This window comes from Sesamum indicum, linkage group LG4 (genome assembly GCF_026168435.1).
Source record: "Sesamum indicum cultivar Baizhima isolate 11 linkage group LG4, ASM2616843v1, whole genome shotgun sequence".
In the NCBI taxonomy this organism is placed as follows: domain Eukaryota; kingdom Viridiplantae; phylum Streptophyta; class Magnoliopsida; order Lamiales; family Pedaliaceae; genus Sesamum; species Sesamum indicum.
In genome coordinates, this window is record NC_142660.1 from 12,153,704 (window position 1) to 12,172,215 (window position 18,512).

At 37.3% G+C, this 18,512-nt stretch overlaps 4 protein-coding genes and 1 long non-coding RNA gene across 7 annotated transcripts; 1 reads left to right on the forward strand and 4 right to left on the reverse strand.

Moving 5' to 3' along the window:
* Positions 1 to 447: 447 nt before the first annotated feature.
* On the reverse strand, positions 448 to 5,852 carry PTB2 (polypyrimidine tract-binding protein 2). Of its 3 annotated transcripts, XM_011077723.3 has the most exons (11): positions 5,630 to 5,852; positions 4,682 to 4,873; positions 4,366 to 4,575; positions 3,122 to 3,184; positions 2,970 to 3,043; positions 2,459 to 2,551; positions 2,213 to 2,270; positions 1,828 to 1,932; positions 1,668 to 1,749; positions 1,101 to 1,213; positions 448 to 997 (listed from the first exon to the last, which is right to left on the reverse strand). In XM_011077723.3, the coding sequence occupies exons 2-11, from the start codon at positions 4,865 to 4,867 to the stop codon at positions 653 to 655; spliced, it is 1,329 nt and encodes a 442-aa protein (XP_011076025.1). In that variant the 5' UTR covers positions 4,868 to 4,873; positions 5,630 to 5,852; the 3' UTR covers positions 448 to 652. The 3 variants fall into 3 exon arrangements, with proteins under 3 accessions (XP_011076025.1, XP_011076027.1, XP_011076026.1); XM_011077725.3 differs by lacking the exons at positions 4,682 to 4,873; positions 5,630 to 5,852 and adding an exon at positions 4,162 to 4,219 and having other exon boundaries at positions 4,366 to 4,542; XM_011077724.3 differs by lacking the exons at positions 4,682 to 4,873; positions 5,630 to 5,852 and adding an exon at positions 4,162 to 4,222 and having other exon boundaries at positions 4,366 to 4,542.
* A 1,130-nt stretch (positions 5,853 to 6,982) lies between these two features.
* LOC105160678 (polypyrimidine tract-binding-like protein) lies at positions 6,983 to 9,247 on the reverse strand. The gene is made up of 3 exons (XM_088879488.1): positions 8,764 to 9,247; positions 8,169 to 8,423; positions 6,983 to 7,625 (listed from the first exon to the last, which is right to left on the reverse strand). The coding sequence occupies exons 1-3, from the start codon at positions 9,118 to 9,120 to the stop codon at positions 7,290 to 7,292; spliced, it is 948 nt and encodes a 315-aa protein (XP_088735614.1). The 5' UTR covers positions 9,121 to 9,247; the 3' UTR covers positions 6,983 to 7,289.
* A 535-nt stretch (positions 9,248 to 9,782) lies between these two features.
* SWEET3 (Nodulin MtN3 family protein) lies at positions 9,783 to 11,800 on the reverse strand. Its single transcript, XM_020693201.2, has 7 exons — positions 11,678 to 11,800; positions 11,562 to 11,598; positions 11,180 to 11,402; positions 10,878 to 11,039; positions 10,505 to 10,624; positions 10,142 to 10,412; positions 9,783 to 10,000 (listed from the first exon to the last, which is right to left on the reverse strand). Exons 1-6 carry the CDS (start codon positions 11,712 to 11,714, stop codon positions 10,152 to 10,154), a joined length of 840 nt encoding a protein of 279 aa, XP_020548860.1. The 5' UTR covers positions 11,715 to 11,800; the 3' UTR covers positions 9,783 to 10,000; positions 10,142 to 10,151.
* On the forward strand, positions 10,874 to 14,255 carry LOC105160381 (uncharacterized). Its single transcript, XR_847704.3, has 2 exons — positions 10,874 to 11,014; positions 13,791 to 14,255. It is a non-coding gene; the product is annotated as an uncharacterized LOC105160381 (long non-coding RNA).
* Positions 14,256 to 15,396: 1,141 nt separating this feature from the next.
* On the reverse strand, positions 15,397 to 18,392 carry LOC105160679 (RNA polymerase sigma factor sigE, chloroplastic/mitochondrial). Its single transcript, XM_088880100.1, is given in 9 exon segments — positions 15,397 to 15,773; positions 15,776 to 15,827; positions 17,045 to 17,105; positions 17,107 to 17,294; positions 17,408 to 17,485; positions 17,487 to 17,497; positions 17,877 to 17,954; positions 18,007 to 18,139; positions 18,228 to 18,392. Coding segments are annotated over 9 exon segments (912 nt in total). The 3' UTR covers positions 15,397 to 15,627.
* Between the last annotated feature and the right edge of the window lie 120 nt (positions 18,393 to 18,512).

Sequence of the window (18,512 nt, forward strand, 5' to 3'; positions counted from 1 at the left end):
GTAATGGTTGGATTCATTTGGGTGTTCAGAATTTGAAAGGTAACAACTCGATACAAGTTTATTTTATTTACCTAATCATTTTTCAGATGGAAAAGAAGCATCTTACTTGGTGTAGTACGAAAAGATGGGATAGGATACAAGGGAATCATACATAGCCCCTTCTAATTTGTCATAATTATTTGCTAACATCGGATGACATGTTGAAAGCTACTCTGCATGTCCTCAGGCTCACCCAGTAAACAATAGCTGAGCAAAGTTTGGTTCCAACATCCAAGAAATACACACATATACGTACATAGAGGACTCCCAGTCCCACATCCTGTATATGCCCAGGATATAGACATGATCAACTTCACCAGAATCTATACACTTTTAAGCCTGCTTTCGACTTGAGAAGACCTCAAGTAATGGTCAATCACCATCAGCATCAAAGACCCAACAAAGGGATGCCAAATAATCCACGGGACCACCATTCATAGGTTTATAGTAGATTAATATACATGACAATTTAAGGGCACTACCAAAACATATTTTAGTCTACAAAGACCACAATCTTTCCTCTGTAACTCTTGAATCAAGAAATGTAAAGGAGAATACAGCAGTATCGTAGCATCGAAGTTTTCAAGTCTAGTCAAAAGAAGGAATGCTTGTGCTATTGAGGATGATAAGGTGGCATTGGAGATGAGTGTGGTACCCCATTCTGGCCATGAGTTGCCATTAGCCCATGGCCCATTGCAGGACCACCTGTTGGAGGCCCATAAGGGTAATTGTGCATTTGCATTGGCATAGATTGAGGTATCGAAGGGACAGCTGAGTTCCAGCCGGCTGAAGGAGGAGGCACGCCACGAGGATCAGGAACTGGAGCATATTGTGTTCCATTGTAAGCATGGGCACCTGGACCTCCCATTGGATATGGTTGCTGTCCTAGTATCGAGGGTTGAGCACTCATTGCAGGAATACTGGGGATGGTGTAGTCCCTGCTTCGATCATTATTGACCTGGAAACAACACGCTAGATTATAGTCAATAACAGATCCAGGAACAGATATCTGCAAGCTACGAGAAACATAACGGATATATTTCCAATTTCACATTCTAGACCTTTATGCTGAGATCAGTATGTCGAGAATATGAGATATGCAGCTTGCAGTATCCTCCATCATATATGCAATGTCCTTCCAAGGCTTCCTTGGCAACAACCGCGGTTGGGACATCTGCAGGGGCACTGCATTAGAGGAGTCTCTTGACCCAAAACTTATTCAGTCACTTGTCTTGCTACTAAACTTACCCATTGTACTTGAATAGTGATATCTAGACAACACTGACATAAGGATGGACAAAGCTCCAGGACACTTAAACCCAAAAATATTTACCTACCAACTCCTAAAGACATGGTGTTCTTTGGCATATTAATATGATTCGTTTGCTACACCACTTGCATTCTTCCTTCCAAGTTTTGGGAGACTTTGAGACAAATAAAAGAGCTGGAAAAAGATGGTAACCACACAGAAAACCTATGATATCTATGAAGCCTCCTATATCTCTATGAACAGAGCAGTCTGCCTCTTTTGATACTACTAATTGAACTCCAGTGATCCACAAAAATCATTTGAGTGAAAGGTAATGAAAGGAGGAACAGGTAATAAAAGTTGCCAAATTCAATCTTACCAGGATATTGAATCAAAGCCTGAAGACCCCCATTTTTGTCAAACATGGCAATTTTTAGCACAGGTCCAAATGCTGAAAAGACCTAAACGGACAAAACATAGTTATGTTAAGGAAGGAGTTACAAACTGATGTGTAAAGACTTCTCAAGTTAGGTGGATACCGTATGTAAAACATCCAAGGTTACAGCATACTGCATGTTTTCAATTGAGGCAAGAAGGACATTGCTCTCTGGCTCCAGTTTCTTCCCATCAACTCCTAGATTGAACTGCAAAGGAAGCAGGTGAATACCATAATTCTAAGCAACATAGAAACAAACTGAATCTAAAATTTCCTATTTTGGATCCACATTAGCTTGATGTTACAAGCTACTTGCAAGGTAACCATAATTTTCTTCACTATGATGACCTAGTTGAATGATCTTGAAAAGCTAGCGCTATATTTGGAATCATCTTGGAGAAATGACACCAGAATTAACACAAGAAAGGTAATCACTGAAGGAGTAAATCATTAATAGATGAGGACAGAAAAGATAATCCAAAGGTTACCTGGCCACTTGCGTCTATAGCTGAAGGAGCAACAGGGAGAAGAGGATTGGTATAGTCCCTAAATTGGCATGAAGCATAATCATTAAAACGCTAAAGCATCACTAAGCCTTCAACATAAAGAAAGGAAACTTAACACATTGAAAGTTCCAAAAATGAGTTCATAACACAAACAAAGGAATACAGTATCGTGATTTCTGCCATTGTGATCTACTATTATGCAGTTTAATAAGATCAGACTCAGTATACCTGCTACGGTGACTCTGGAATTTCACACTCAGGTCTGTATGCGCGGAATATGTGATCCTAAGTGAACATGGACCGAGCTCCGGGATCAAATAACTGCCAAAGATATCAAAGACATTCAGCAGATCACCATAGAGCTACATGCAGGTTCTTTGTCAAGTTTACAACATGATACTTAAAAAAGTCATACAACACATCCTCAAAAGTGAGGAGTTTGGATAGCGGCAACACTTAACCAAGTTTAAGCACCCAGCATTTCTACATTAATGAAGAAAACCATTGCTATCCTATAGATAAGATAATATGGTACATTTGCAGTAGACATTTATGGCCCTTGGTATAAAATGTAAAGGTGACTCGAAATAAATAACAAAAAAGTACATCTAAAGTTGGGTAAGGAGCATGCATGTATAAAGCTTCTGAAATATCCGCAGTGCATGATCACCACATCTACAGAAATATGACCCATAAGAGTTAGGTTACATCTGAAGCCCAAACATAAAGTCCACATCACCTTGGAATGCTCCTTCCATCAAGGGCATCCTTCGCAGCAGATGCAGTCTCTGAATCAGAAAATTGCACCAGAGCCTAGGAAGGGTATAACAAGGGGAGATTGCTTGAGATTCTGATGTGTGCTTAATCGTTATGGAGTCATGAAAAACACACCTGAAAACCAGCAGTCTTCTCAAATGTAGTAATCTTGTGCACAAATCCAAATGCAGAAAATACCTGCATATCAGATAAGATTTTATTACTGCACCAGCTAGTAAGAATTTACTGTAACATTTTTGGTAAGACATAGGTTATTTGTTACTTTTTCAAACACTACACATATCAAAAATAAAAATTGACAAAAAGAAAAAAGGAATTGCAGAATGATGCTTCCTTGTTATTATTATACAAAAACACTTATTGCCACAGTCAAAAGTTGTCAGTCAAACTTAAAAAGGGGAATTTGTAGCATTAATATATTTTGAAGGAGAGCAGCATAGTACGATAACTTTTTGGTAATAAAAGATCCTGCGCCAATAGTTCAGCTGCCACTAACTGTAGACATGATTTTGCAGGCATTTGTGAAGTTTTGTAATCCCTTCATACATTTTGAAACCTAAAAAGATTGTTTTATTAAAAGCAGAATATGACAGTAGTAACAAAACACTGTTTTAGATTATGTAAGATGCATGAAGCCAAGAGAAAATGCACAAAATAACTTTTCAACAGATGATACACATTATATATGAAAGAATTTAATGGTATTCAAAAAATCCTTATGGGCTGATTAAGATACAGTATCCAAAGACATGATGCTTGTGTCCAGATATAAACTGGGAGGCTTATCCTTTACAAAGGAACTTTCTAGAGATTTCAATAACTCCCAATAGCTAAAGTATGATATCCGAAGGGCACTGAATTCTTTCCGAAATTTGGATTCAGGTGTCATACCATTAGTTCAAAATTTTCTAAGACATTTTTACAAGCAACAGAAACAAAACAACTAAATCTATAACAAGTGATACTGTTACTACTATACTAAAAGACGAGAAGACAGCATGCATATTAAAGTTAAAGACTATGGGGCACAGAAGTCCAAAAAAGAAACTACATTATCATCTGAGGGTTCTTATAATGTTAGGGGCAGAATCACGAAGAGGAAGTAGGGTAGAAAGAGCCAGTGGTAAGGGAGAGGAGAAAGGAGACAAACACACATGCGCTCTTTCTCCCGATGCAATAAGCTGCCATTGGAGATACATCCTTGACATGTGCCTGCTGATTCATGCACACTATTGTCAAATAAAAGCTTATCAAAGCATGACATACAACAACCTAGTCGCAATAATCAGAGAGAACATCCTTTATTGCAGACAAATTAGCATGGCTTTGAGTTGTGAGAGAGATGCCGCAGTCCTTACCAAGTGTAGGACATCAATGCTGACAAGGCGAGCGTCATTCCCCTCAATTGTTACCAAGAGCACGTTTCCAGCAACATCCGCAGTAGTTTTGTTGTTCACTATTTCTTGCCTGTTGGAATACTGTAGGTAGACAGTTTTCCCTCGCACCTGCGCCGGCTCAGACGATGATGCGTAATATGATATCATAGCAATAGCCTGATTTAGTTCTGCCTGTAAGACATATAATGGTGCAATGAAAGAAGATTCAACAATAGAAATCATCCAAGATTCAATACAATCTGAATAATCAAGCAAAAGGAAGTGGACAGGTACTTACAAACTCAATAAAAGCTTGGTTTCTATTTGCTCCAACATTACACTTTGTGTTAACAACTTTACCGAATGGCTTCCCCAGGTCGATTAGTTCCTCTTCAGTACATTCCCATGGTAAGTTCCTCAAATGGAGAACCTTGGACGGAGGCTGAGTATAGCGGAACTGTGGCTGGCTGGAAACAGACGACATTTCGCACTACAATTCAAACAGCAAAAGGGTAAAGTAAACCTTAACCAATATATAAAATCATAATTCAATCTCACATCAGAAAACTTCATACACAACATTGTAGTCACAAAGACATGCACAAACATTAGAAAGATGTATTTGCGCATAAACTGAAGATCAGGTGTTTATCAATCATTTCTAGCACTCATTTAGTTCCCACCAATAATCTCGAATTACAGGCAAAATACACAAAGAAACTTTTTTTCTCAAAAGACCTATTATAGGTTCTTCTCTATTTAGACAAACTCAATTTCCTCACCGAGATTGTTTGAATTACAGTTGGCAGCATAAACAGTACTTGGATAAAAACTGACACAATCTAAAATTGACTACTCAAACATAATTCACTATATATCATCACAAACCAACTTCAGGTAAATGAGCAATAACAAGAAAATCCTCGTTCAATCTGCTAATAACCAGATTGCCCAAAAACACCCTGAAAGCATATCCTTATCTACTCAACAATCGCAAACTCGACTCACACTTCCAACCAATAGCACCATAACAAACCACAATCAGCCAGAATTAAAGCATATATCCGGCCACATAAAGCAAACTTAATGGTAAAAAAAAATAGCAATTCAAACCGAGCAATTGAAACACAAAACCCAAAGATCACATACACCTAAATCTATACACATAATCCCCTAACTCCAAAATGCAGAAAACCCTATCAAATTGGAAGATTCAGATTCGGGCATAAAGGCAATAATACGGTACCCGAAAGAAAATTTCTAAAATTAGGTTTCCGGCAACGGAGAAATAGCTGATGGGAGGAGAAGGAAGGAAGATATTCTTAAATCGACTAATCGAGCGTTATCGTTGTCCGGAATGGTGATTTGAGGCGCACGGTATACACATACACCCCTGCGGAAGTTAGCAGAAAGAGATAGATGACTGGTCCCGCAGGCCACGCGTATTGTAGCGTGGGGCTATGCTGCACTAAAATGTGGTGCACGGAGAAGTAGTGAAGGAATCAAATCTGGCCCGGCCTGTGCTGCAAAATAGGCCTAGGATTGGGCCAAGCCCATTTCAATTTGGTCAAATGTAAGCCCATTTACATTGTCAGGCCTGTTCTTCATGATGGGCCTAAGACCAAACCAAACTATTGTGTCATATTGAGTTTGGTTTCCACAAGCCCATTTCAGTCTGGGTCTCACTTAAGCCCATTTCAAGGTCACTCCTCTGGTGGAAAGAGGCCTAGCCGCCTAGGATTACCCAAACTAATTTGAATTTTGACCATTATTATATGGGAATTTAATATACTGATAATGTATTTACTACATCCATATTATGAGGATTCACAAATTTGTCAGTCGGCCATTTAATGTTAATGGGCATTTGGAAAATAAATTGTCAGAGTATTCAATGCAGTGGGCATTTTGAATGAAATTTTAAAAATGTATAGGGATAATATGAACAATTTTGAGAAACGAAAATGGCTGATAAATGTGAAAATACAAAAAGAGATTATTCTTAATCGGGCATAAAATAAAAATCCAACCAGCATTGATTGGATTTAAATCTTTGCACAATAAAATTAAAACCTAATAACATGCCCTAAACATTATTACCAGGCCGGCAAAAAGAAATAAAATTGTAAATAGAACATTAGACTGGATATCTGACCCAATGCCTCTTGACAAGCAAGATCTTAAAAGATTTGAATTTTATTTAGGATTATTTAATATAAATATTATTATAAGTAACAAATTTATTAAAGTACAATATCTGAGAAAATATATTTAATATGAAATTATCTAAAGTAATTTTCACTTAAGTTTAAATCTTTATACCCGAAATACAATTAAATTAAATTATAATGTAAAATAAAATCATACAGAATAGCCAGGTGCGTATAAAATCAGTGTGGCACAAACATGATAGGAAATCTTTAGCCAGTGTCCTACTAATAATTTTAGCTCGAACCTAATTAGATCAACCTCGAAACAATCATATAATAAATATAATAAGCTCAAACTTAATTCGATCAAACTTGAAACAATTATATAATAAATACAATAGACTTACCGTGTGACTGATGCATAATTAAAAAAAAAAATTATCAATCACTTAATAAATCTATCACACTTTGTAATTGAATTTTCCTGAACAAGAATTTTTCCTCCATTTATTACAACTCACACCTAGTAATGTTCAATACGAAAGGTGAGCTTTGGCGAGGACTTCAAGAATATTAATGCAAAATAGACACTAAAAAATCGCCTATAAGTTTCCCTTTCAACACAGAACATCAGCAGTTACCCGTCCATACATGAGAAAAAATCGTGTGATCACTCCAAAGAAATCAAGAAGAAGAAGAAAAGAGCATACACCACAGTAAAGATAAAAGTATTTATGAAAAGGTGGTTGGAGACATTCATCTCTGACCAACAAGGACGTCTTTATAGGGCGTCGGAACTTCCTTGGATGCACCCTCCTCGATGTCCACCGCAGGCCTCTCCCTCCTCTGTTCTTCCACAATGGGTGGCATCGGCCCTTCACTTATACGGTTGGGTGGTCTCCTCTGTTCTCCCCCGATGAGTGGCATCTGCCCTTCTCTTAGTCGGACCAACCGCTCTTGCGCTCCGCCCCTCAGTTTCTCTAATCTTAGGCCGCTAAGTTGTAGCATCTTGAAAACTTTTACGACATTTGCCAATGCTCCGATAAAGAGTATTAGGCTTCCGAATATACCTAGCCATATCCATGTATCACCCTGCAAATTTATGATTGGAGAAGTTGAAAAGAAAAGAATGCAAGGAATTGTGTTAGTGTAAGATTTTCTGCATATACTTGCAAGTCTATTTAATTTCTATCGAATGACCATCTCAGCTAAACTGTTGGAACGACGCATCTGCCACCTTCATGTAGGCAGCATTTTTTTTATGAAACCTAATAAGTAAAACTCCTTTGATCGATTCAAACTTAGAAACCTATAATTTTCATTGTGCCATAAGGGACAACCGTGGATTGGGCTCAAGATCTCCTTCTGATGTCTTGGGTTCAAACTTGGCTGGTCCTGTGAGTGTGAAAGGTGCATTTGAATAACAAAACAAACCCATATTACTTCGTTAAATTCTGATATTATATTCGACGCACAATCTTATCTAAAATCTCAAAATGTTAGACATGAGACCAGTACAGGGCACCCAAAATCAGTCATTGATTGAAAACAAATCTCAATTACGAGAAGCGTAACGCTATATCATGTTGATAATAGGCAAACACAAGAGTTTCACAATGGGACATTTGGACTTACCAATAACTTCAAGCCATGATGATGACTATGTCCAACCTGCTCTCGACCATTGACAATTGCACCAACAAGAAACAACATACTCGCCATCAAGAACGGAATAAGAACAGACTCCTGCAAGATTTGAACATGTCCATCCGACCTCTCATAGATCTGACATGAGTTATGGATTGATCCAAGAAGCCATAGAGCCGGACCCGCAACAAGCATGCTTAAAGCGACCCGTTCCAGTTTGAAGTTCACGTATCCTTTTTCTGCCTGTCACACACAGATCGAACCACACAGAATTCGGATAAACGAGAAACATAACAATACATTGATCAAAGAATGAAAATACAATGTTTGCATAATTGGCAAGTGAACATCTTCGGAAAATAATGCAGAAGAAATGCGGTTTAATGCTGGATTTTCACAAAAATAAGGAACTTTCTGTCGAACCCAGTTGGAACTAGGATTTCTGAGCCAGCATATTCAAACAGGCAGGGAACAAATGCTTACAATCTAAAAAGTCTTTCTGAAATCCATATATATATCATATATATATATATATATATATGTAATCAAGGTAATAACATTGACATGTATATGTATTAGTTACCTGGAGGAAAAGAAAAAGAGTTGCCAGGAAAAAGAGAAGCGTCCCTATAGTATAAACCAGAGGCACGGCGAACTCGACGAGTCCCAACTGCAGATCGAACTCCATCAACGGCAACCGGTAATCGATCCCCGCAAGATGAGCGATGAGATCATGCAAGTTAACCAATATAATTATCAAAAATCCTATTAGCAGCAGCACGAGCCCGGATTTGGGCTCGTGCGAAAGCTGGGCGGTGAAACCTCCCAGAAGCAGGATCGTTGCGAACACGTATAGGCCCGCATTCATGTACTCTGATCTGTTCCGGGACAATCTTGGCCCGTACATTCTGCTTTCGCGGGCTGAGGCTAGCTTTACCATTTTTCTTCGAAATCAGATTGAGTTGAGAATTGCGAGTGTCGAGCGATGAGAGAGAGTGCAAAGAATTCGTCAAGAGGATGCGGGGAGTGAAGAATTGGAGGGGAGTGGAAGGAGTGTGTGGTTGCGTTTACGTGGCTTCTTGCATGAATAATTGGGCTTAGTACTATGCCTGGACACGACACGTGTTGCCTTCCTACAACTCTGTTTTCCCCTTTGCTCTTTGAATTTTTTAATTTCAAACTGATATTTTTATCAAATATTTATTTAAAATCATATGAAGATCCAGATTCTAATGGGTGGGTTTTAAGATCCGGATACGAAAGATTCCAGTTTCAGTTTTTGTGATCACCCTACTTTTACTGCCTGAACTTTTCTTGCTGCAGAGTAAAAGTTCTAATTCCTGCTTTGCTCATCAAATGGCCTCTCGTTAAGTCGCTAAATTGCAAGTCTGTAATGATAACTATTAAACAGTCTCGTGACAACGGGGCTTCAAATTCGGACTTTCTTGGATGTTTCGTCATTGCCATCATGATCCTTGATTGGATTAGTATATGCTTCGACTGATTGTTAGTTAAATGTTGTGATCAGTCGAATTGGAAATTGGATTCTTGAATCAGATATCACCACTTTAGTAGGATGGTAGGAATTGCTTGCACTATTGATGCTTTTGAAGTTGAAGATGATTTTATTGCAAAAAGATGAACAGCTCTTGTTGTGATTTAACAAACTACGAGGTACAATCTTGGTATAATTTCATGTAGATACTGTAGTTTCTCTTCCACCCCCCAACTGTTTGTTGTATGTTGAGGCAAAATGAGGTAAGTTTCTGCATCTATCTCTTTCTCTATAGCATATATTGTTCGTGCATTCAACCTTCTCCCTGTCAAGAAAGCGAATCAAGAGTTAGAAACTTCAAAAGTATACGAACATGCATGGGAATATTCATTAATATACGATAAGCAGAAAGGATTTGTGTGCAGATTATATGATAAGCAAATAAGATAGACAACTTGAATCTCACATGAAGTTCTTCAACTTTTTCCATTTGTTGTATCAGTGACCACCAGCTGCAACTGCTGTTTTGTTTTCTCGTCATCATTTTCTTCATTCACCTTTAGATACTGCACTGGTTTCTCTTCATTTTCTTCGTTCAGCTTCAGGTGTTGTATTGGTTTCTCACAATTGATTTCCAGATCCCATTTCTGAGGTTGTTCAGTAGTTCTCTTTTTTCTGTACATACAGTACAGCACAAGCTGAAGGATTCCTAGAGGGCTGCCGACCAGGTTTGGGGACTGAAAACACATTAAAGATGTATAGTCATAACACACAGCATCATTTCTTATACAAATATTCGGCGAAAATAGAGCGTATAAATCATACTAACCGCTAGAAAAAGATCATGGCTGAGAAGTCCATAAGCCATCCAAAGTGAACTAGCAAGAAACGAGAAAAATGACAAGTAGAATGGCATAAATTCCACGCTCTTGGTCTGTATCACTTGTTTCTGGCATAATTACAACAGCTTCATCAGGAATTAAGACTGAAAACATTCAATTAATTGAACTCCTGGCCCCTTCTACGAAGAATATGAATCTTTTTCTGAGGAGAATCTGGGGTCTAACTTCATGCATGCCCCAGAAAGAATTTCATGGTTTACTTCTATTTCGCAATGTTGTTGTTTTATCTTCCCAAATCACTGTTGACTTGTTTCTTTCCTCTGTGAATAGATTATATTGTTCGAGAAGAAAACAACTCACCACAACCACCAGTGGAGAACCATACATTGCTACAGATGCTACCAGTCCGACGCTTCCAACAAATGCCTTGCGATGATGATGATCATGAAATACAAATGCTGATAATATTGCAACAAGGCAGGACACCAGGAGAACAGGTATAGTTAACATGGCCACCTTCTTCTGTAATTCATCCAAGCTAAATATTAGTAATGCTTTGTCTTTCTAGTCTACCATGCACGCATGAAATTAAGCACACAGTCTCCTGGTGCTGTATAAAAAAAAAAAAATTAAATTGGGGAGAAGCTACATTTAGAACTTGCCTTTCCATTAGCTGGAGCAAAGTAGAAATATATCAGTATGAAGGAGATCTCCAGAAGAATCCCTAATCCATTAATGGTGACCACCGGAAAGTTTTCCCACTTGTAGCTTACAACTGGCAAGCCGTACCAAGTGTAAAGGAAACAGTTCAACAGGGCTAAGATATATGGCACGCATGAAAACTCTTCAGTGCTTCTCTTTTTTATCACCCGTGAGAAAGTTAATCTGGAAATGTTGAACATAAACACAAGATCAGAACATCAGGACATTGGTGTATATCATTCCTTTTATGCATGACATATGGTCTGTTGTCTATTAACTTCAAAACTGTATTCTGGTTTGTTAATTATCAAATATAAAATACAAGGAAGAGTTTGCAGTTACATTGGTGCAGCATAAAGTAGCAGAGACGTTGCATTCCCTGCAAAAACATCGAAAGCCTGGTTAAAAAGATCACGTATCTAATGAGAAGGATTGAGTTCCTGGGGCAAAATGTGTACCCATAATGCCTACTGCCAAGCGAAGTTTCTCTTCCATGTCTTTGATTGAAAATTGATGTGGCAAGAACTACTGCAAATTATTGTTGCTCTTCTTTACTATCCTTCCGGGGGTATATATAGTAAAAATAAAGTTGGGACAGGGAGCAACCATGCAGAAAATTGTAAGAATAAGAAAAGCAGTGCAGTTCACATCTTATGAACTTGTGGTGCCAAATAATCAACATAAGAATTTGAAAAAATAAAGAGAGAGAGAGAAGCTGAAACAGAACAACATAATAGTGATAATTTGCCATTTGGTTCTCTTGCAAGTGGAAGATGTCACAACACTTCCACTGACCATTGGAAGCGACTTGGTATTTTTATATTTAATTTTCTACTCGGGCTCAGATTTGGTGAATACAAAAACTATATGCTTATGAAGTTGCGTATTTACTTCCATTTATTTACATGGACAATATTAACTATCAATCATTTGAGAATCAAGAGCTAAAACCAAGAATTATGTTTATTTTATCTTCTATGGTTTATTACAAAGTCGCTGTTGAATATCTTGGTAACCTTGTCTAGACCTATGTGATTATTTTGGTGCAGCTTGTAACTCTGAGAGAAAGACAAATAGGTTGAGATTGATAACAGTAAGAAGAAAATTTTGGGGGGTGTTTAATCATGTATTTTGGTGGACCGCCTAAATTATCCAGTTCATTCGAATTTCAACATGATCTTGTAACACCAAGAGAAATCTACTTTTGACCCCCAACTATTTGTTTTATCAGTGAACCATGGGAAGTCCCATACAGGAACGATTGCCTGACTCTGAAAAGCTTGTATTGAGTGAGAGACCCAATTAGGAGTATTTGTATCTAACACTTCTGGACACATTTGGATCTGCTACTCCTGTCTGATCTGGCCACTGTTCTATCTTATTAACTTTGTTAACTATTTTTGTCGAAGAACTTTCAAGTTCTAGAATTTGTAATATTATCTTAACATAATGGTTTGTCCTCAAAAATCGATTGAATTAACTCTCTTTTCTTTTCTAATTTCAGCTCTTGGTGCAGCAATATTTTGCATTTGTGAGCCAAAACTAAAACAGAAGGAAAAAGACAAAAGGCATCTTGTAGGAAAAAAAAAATGGGCTCATGATCAGCAAAAGAATTGTTATCATAAAACATGAGTGCATGTTGATTACACTTTTAAATATCGGAAAAAAGATGCAACCACACATCTCTGTTAAGAATTATTTTGGGAAATTAACAGGAGTGGTTCTGGTACGTGAGTTCTATTTTGATCTTTGTGCAGGTGGGTTGTATAGTTAATGTTGTCAGTGTCATAGCATCTGCTAGGAAGAGAAAACATGTAAGAAAATATGTATTTTGTAGAAGTGGTTGCCAGTCAAATATATGATGCATGGAACTTTCAATTAAGAAACAGCATTACAAAAAGCAGCTCCTGATGAAAATACCATTTCCATGATGGTGATCTAAGCATTTTTATCGTTGTCGTCCATTCTTTCTTCCTCTAACTAAACTATCTTATAAAATTCGATATCCTCAACCACATTACCCATTCGGATGCTTTATTCTATACATTAATGTGCTATAATGTTCTTCCAACTCGGAATTCAAAATTTCCTGGTCATATTCTTATTTCCTGTGATGCTTGTTAACAGAGATATATAGAAAAAGTTTCAGCTGTATGCCTTATTGAGTGGCTGGTTTGAATTATGATAATATGTCAAGCATCCAAGACTGGTCTATCAGTGGGATTGCTCATGAAACTTGTGGTTTAGAATCGAATTCTTCTGTATCACTAATTTGTTGAGGACGATAATTCGGAGTTACAAAGAGAATCAAGATGAACAAACTTATTCTCGACTTCGACTGTCATGATATTTGTTAAGCATGGAACTTTAGTGAAGTGGGCAGATGTTCTCTTGAAATCTTGTACAGTTGCGGAGGGAATGACTATTTGCAGATGAATGTCGAACATATGCTGATTCTCGTGAGATAGTATGCAATGTGCAGTTTGTTGTCTAAGTTCAATCACTTCTCTTGATGGGAACCTGCCATCAATTTGAAATAACATACTTTACAGTGGATTTTTCTTTTTGCAGAATATGCTCTTTCGTACAGCGTTTGTTCTACCGACGAGATGGCTAACTTCTGACGGCTCTTTTTAGGCAATGGCCAAAAGACAGAGATTTGAAGGTTCAGAGGCCCATGAGGTTCTTCTTTCATTTGCCTCTTTTAATACCATGCTGCTTCAGGTATGATTTTCCCAGAATTCTTACTAGGAATGAAGTACCTATAAAGCCTTAGCATAGGACATAACTAAATTTAGGATGGGGTTACATCCATGATAATTGTGTCTACATACAGCCACATGGAAAAATTCTTCAAGTAATCGAACTTTTTCCTTTTCCCACAGACAAAAAAACGCTTCATATTCGCAAGAATATATTGTGATTTTTTTTCGTTCTGCATCGATCACCATGCACATTCTTGAAATTGAATTCAAGCATGGCGTAAACACTAATGTAGTACCCTATTCTTGAACAATTAATGATTCTTTTTGTTTTGTTTTGTTTTTCTGGTGAATGGTATTATCAATGACTTAAATCAAAACCGAAATCTAAAAAGTAAAATAAAATAAAGTGCATACATTATTCTATAAATATGTTGAATTGTATGAAGCAATTCAACTTTGCTCTCACACAGTGTGGGCAATTAAAATAGAATATTTTAATCTGATGGACCATTGTGACAATCTCTCTCAACCACATTTGAGTTGCACTATGTCTGTTTTATGACTACCTCTTCATCCACATCCTGGATAAAGATTGGTAATGCAAGAAAGACATCATTTCCAATTAAATTCCCCAGTCAATGGAACAGCTCACTCAACATTATCCTGTATTAAATAGCAGCACTCACTCTTACATATCTGTGTTTGGTTGGGCATTATTATACTCTAATATTAAACTTATCACTAATACGTGGTTGATCATACGAGATCGCACATTTGTTTGTTGTTTTCCGGCTACATCGTGCCAAAAGATACGATTTGCGTCAATTGACAAAGCCCATAAGGGCCATAATCATAACAAATTTTGTACACATCCTAAGATATAGATATCCATCAAGAATTTACTTAAACAGGACAAAATTATTAACAAAGCCTACACCAAATCTAAAAGAAACTCATATATATGGGTTTGACAGAATACACTAATGTATTGGCTCGAGCCCGAAACTTTGATAGATAATTGGGTCAATAGTAGTTAGATATTCTCTAAAAATGTGAAAATTTTTCAAAAGAAACTTTAAAATTTCATTTACACCTTCTTTGAAAATTCAACATTTACCATTAACCCTTTTTTGTTACAGTTTGAATAAAAATTGTCGATGTTAGCAAAATAACATTATATATTTTCATGTAATAATTTATATTTATAAGGAAAAAGTATAATAATGTTAACCTCACATCATTTATATATATATGCGTATTTTATATATCCTTTCATAAGTACAAAAATATATAAGAGAATGTTAAATAAGGAAAGAATTAAAATTTTATATAACTTTTTTTAGTTGAGATCAGCATTTTCGTCCAAACTTTAGCAAGATGAGGTCAAGTATAAACAATGAATTTTCGAATGAGGTGTAACTGTAATTTCAAATTTTTCTTAAGAAAGTGTAATTCTGCATTTTGAGAGGTGGTTTAAGTATAATTACCTCTAAATAATTTATTGATATACCAATTTAAACTAGAATATCTAAATTGTTTTTCATCAAGTGCAAACTGTCTTAATGGTTACCCTGGGCACGTGTATAGAGACGGGTTGTTGTTCTCCTGCCCCAGAAAAATGGACTATGATGTTAACTAGTTCTTACGAGCATGTTATGATGGACTATGATACAAATGATTTTTGGCAGAATAAAGCTGTAGGTTCATCTGAAAACATAGCGACGAAGATAATCGAGTCGAGCTGGATGCTTTAGTTTCATGAGAACTTTCAGTTCGTGCTTCCTAACCATCTCTCTTGACATGTTCAAATTTCCTGCAATTTCTCCAAGTGTTCTGTCTTCTTTACCTCGAGTCCATACCTATGTCTGATCACCAAACTCTCCTTGGGCTTCAGAGAGTCGAGCTGTGCAAAGATGTTGAAAGGAAGATTTAAGTCATTTCTTGGATGTATCTTGGGACAGAAAGATTTGAGAAAATGAACAATTAGAAGATACCATATAAATTCTTTATCTCGAGAAGAAGAATAAGTCAATAGAATTTGATGCCTGTCGCGACTACATCACATGACATGAATCAAAGTTGAGGAAATTTCTGCTGACGCAAATAAGGTCTAATTGGATTCAATTAGTTACACAATGAGAATTTGATCATTTCTTAAAATTGTCGCGTATGATAGATATATTACAACTTGTCATGTAACTGGTTCAAGTTTAATTAGACTAGATTTGGACTAGAATCTTCCCAAGGTCGAGACCAACATGTGTTCCATGAAGGAGCAAGTGGAGCAGGTTAATAGATTATGGGGAATGTCAAGAATAAGCATTATTAAGGAGATAGATACTGGAATCGGGTTGCATCGTACATGACTTAATACTGGCAATATGGTGTATGCATCACATTCTGAAAAAGAAACTTGCTTGTTTGACAGAAAATAACAGAGATGCAGGCATCTGAGAGTTTCACTAATATTACAAGGAAATTAATTCAGGTTGGGTGATTAGACGGATAGCTCTTTTTCTAATATTGAGCTTTCAAGAGAGAAGTGAGAAATGATTTCAAAAATGTATTTAGATAGGATTTTTTCCAGAAAAGAAGATAATGATAATCACTGATGTGCCATGCCTTTTCTTAGGGTGGGTGGGAAAGAAAAATTATAGGTTTTGGGGAACTCTAGTGTTTAAGGATAATGGGAAATTGCTGAGTGATAAATTTTGGGGAATTTATTTGGGTATGCCAAATAAATGGGGTTTGGAAAAAGGATTAATTTTCCTGAAATGATGGAAAATTATTACCTAAACTAAGCTTGGTTAAACTAAACCTATCATAGAGCATACATAATCACATGCCAAGCACTTGTATGTAATTAATTCAGGTTCAAACTCGGCCTATGTTAGAGTTTCCCTGAAATGACTTGCCGTCCTATTGCAGCCGCATAATTCATGTCTTATTCCCATAATTTCACTACTACTAGTCCGAACAACAACCAGGCCAACTTGCATTCCAGGATAAGAGCATACATGCGTCGTTTGTGAAATAAAGAACAGCTTTAATAAATAGGATTCTCTCTAGGTCAAGTGCCAGAATGATATGAGAGAATAGGAGAATAAGACAGGAATTTACCACATCATCGAGAGCAAGCCTGAGAAGTACAGGTTGCCTTCTGTTATCTCCTTCAACACCATGCATTGATGAACTCCTCCTGCGTTACTTCATACCATGCATAGAGAGAAGAAATAGTCTTCGACAAGTTCATCACTTCATGATATCGTTCCGGAGAGATTCCAACTCTTTCTATAATTTCTTCGTCAGTTGGCGGTCTCTGAAGTTCAAACAATAGCTCTTGCTTGGCTTTCTGGATTTCAACTCTGACCTACATCAGAAAATAGCTTAGTTTATAGTTTAAGTTCCAAGCAAGATCGCACTTTTATAGTTCCAGATCTGATGGAAGAGTGCAAGGAGAATATTACATCCAATAAAGCTTACCGATTCAAGGCCAAAGGACACCTTTGTGATGCTTGACAGAGTCAAAGAACGAATAATGGCATGCTGGATCCAAAATAGCTAGGCCATATGTCGAGAGTCGGAATTTCCATTTTTAGCTCAAACTTTTCGATAGCAGTTATAAGATCTGGCTCAAACCTATCGATAGCAGTTATAAGACCCTTTACCCCAGCTCGACAAAGGTCCTGGAATCTTGGGCCATTGGCAAAGTCTTGAAAATACTTGTTCATGACGAATAAAACAAGCCGGAGATTGTGGTGGGATCTTCATTTTCCTCCAGTCTAAGCTGACAAAAGCAGTGGCAGCTGAATAGTCCCTAAAAGCCTATCGATCTTCTCATCTTCATACTTCATGCTCTGTTTCCTTTTCTGGAATAATTCAAGATTACCACCTTGTTCCTTCATTTTTAAAGCAATCCTCTCCTCAAGACTGAATCTTTTTCACTTCTTACTCTGACTCCTCACCACATTCTCAACAGTTTTCTTCTCCGTGTCCTCCCCTTCTCCAGCCCTCTTCAGCCTTTGACTTCCTTCATTTTTAAAGCAATCCTCTCCTCAAGACTGAATCTTTTTCACTATTACTCTGACTCCTCACCACATTCTCAACAGTTTTCTTCTCCGTGTCCTCCCCTTCTCCAGCCCTATTCAGCCTTTGACTATCAACCTCCTCATCAGAGACAAATGTTGCAGGGCTTCTTTTGTATATCTTTTCTAGCTAGTTTTGCAGCAGCTTCACTATAATCCAGTTCCAATGTGCTTGGAGAAGCTTCATTTGTTGAGACAGCACTAACTCGTTTTTTCACCTTTCTTACACTCTTTCCATTTCCAATCAGAGATGTATTTTTACTTCTATCGTCTTTGAATGATAATATCATTACTCGCCTTTTCGGTGAAGAGGCACGAGTCGAACACCTTGCGTTCAATCTCACGGGAGTTTGCGCAGCAGAAGAAACAGCCACAACTCCCATGCTCAATATGCGTGATCCAGAAAACTTGACTGCCAAACAAGAAAGCTCTCAATTGTCAACTTCTGCAAAGTGTATCAATCACAAATTCCAATACTTAATCAGATCATTGATCATTAGGAT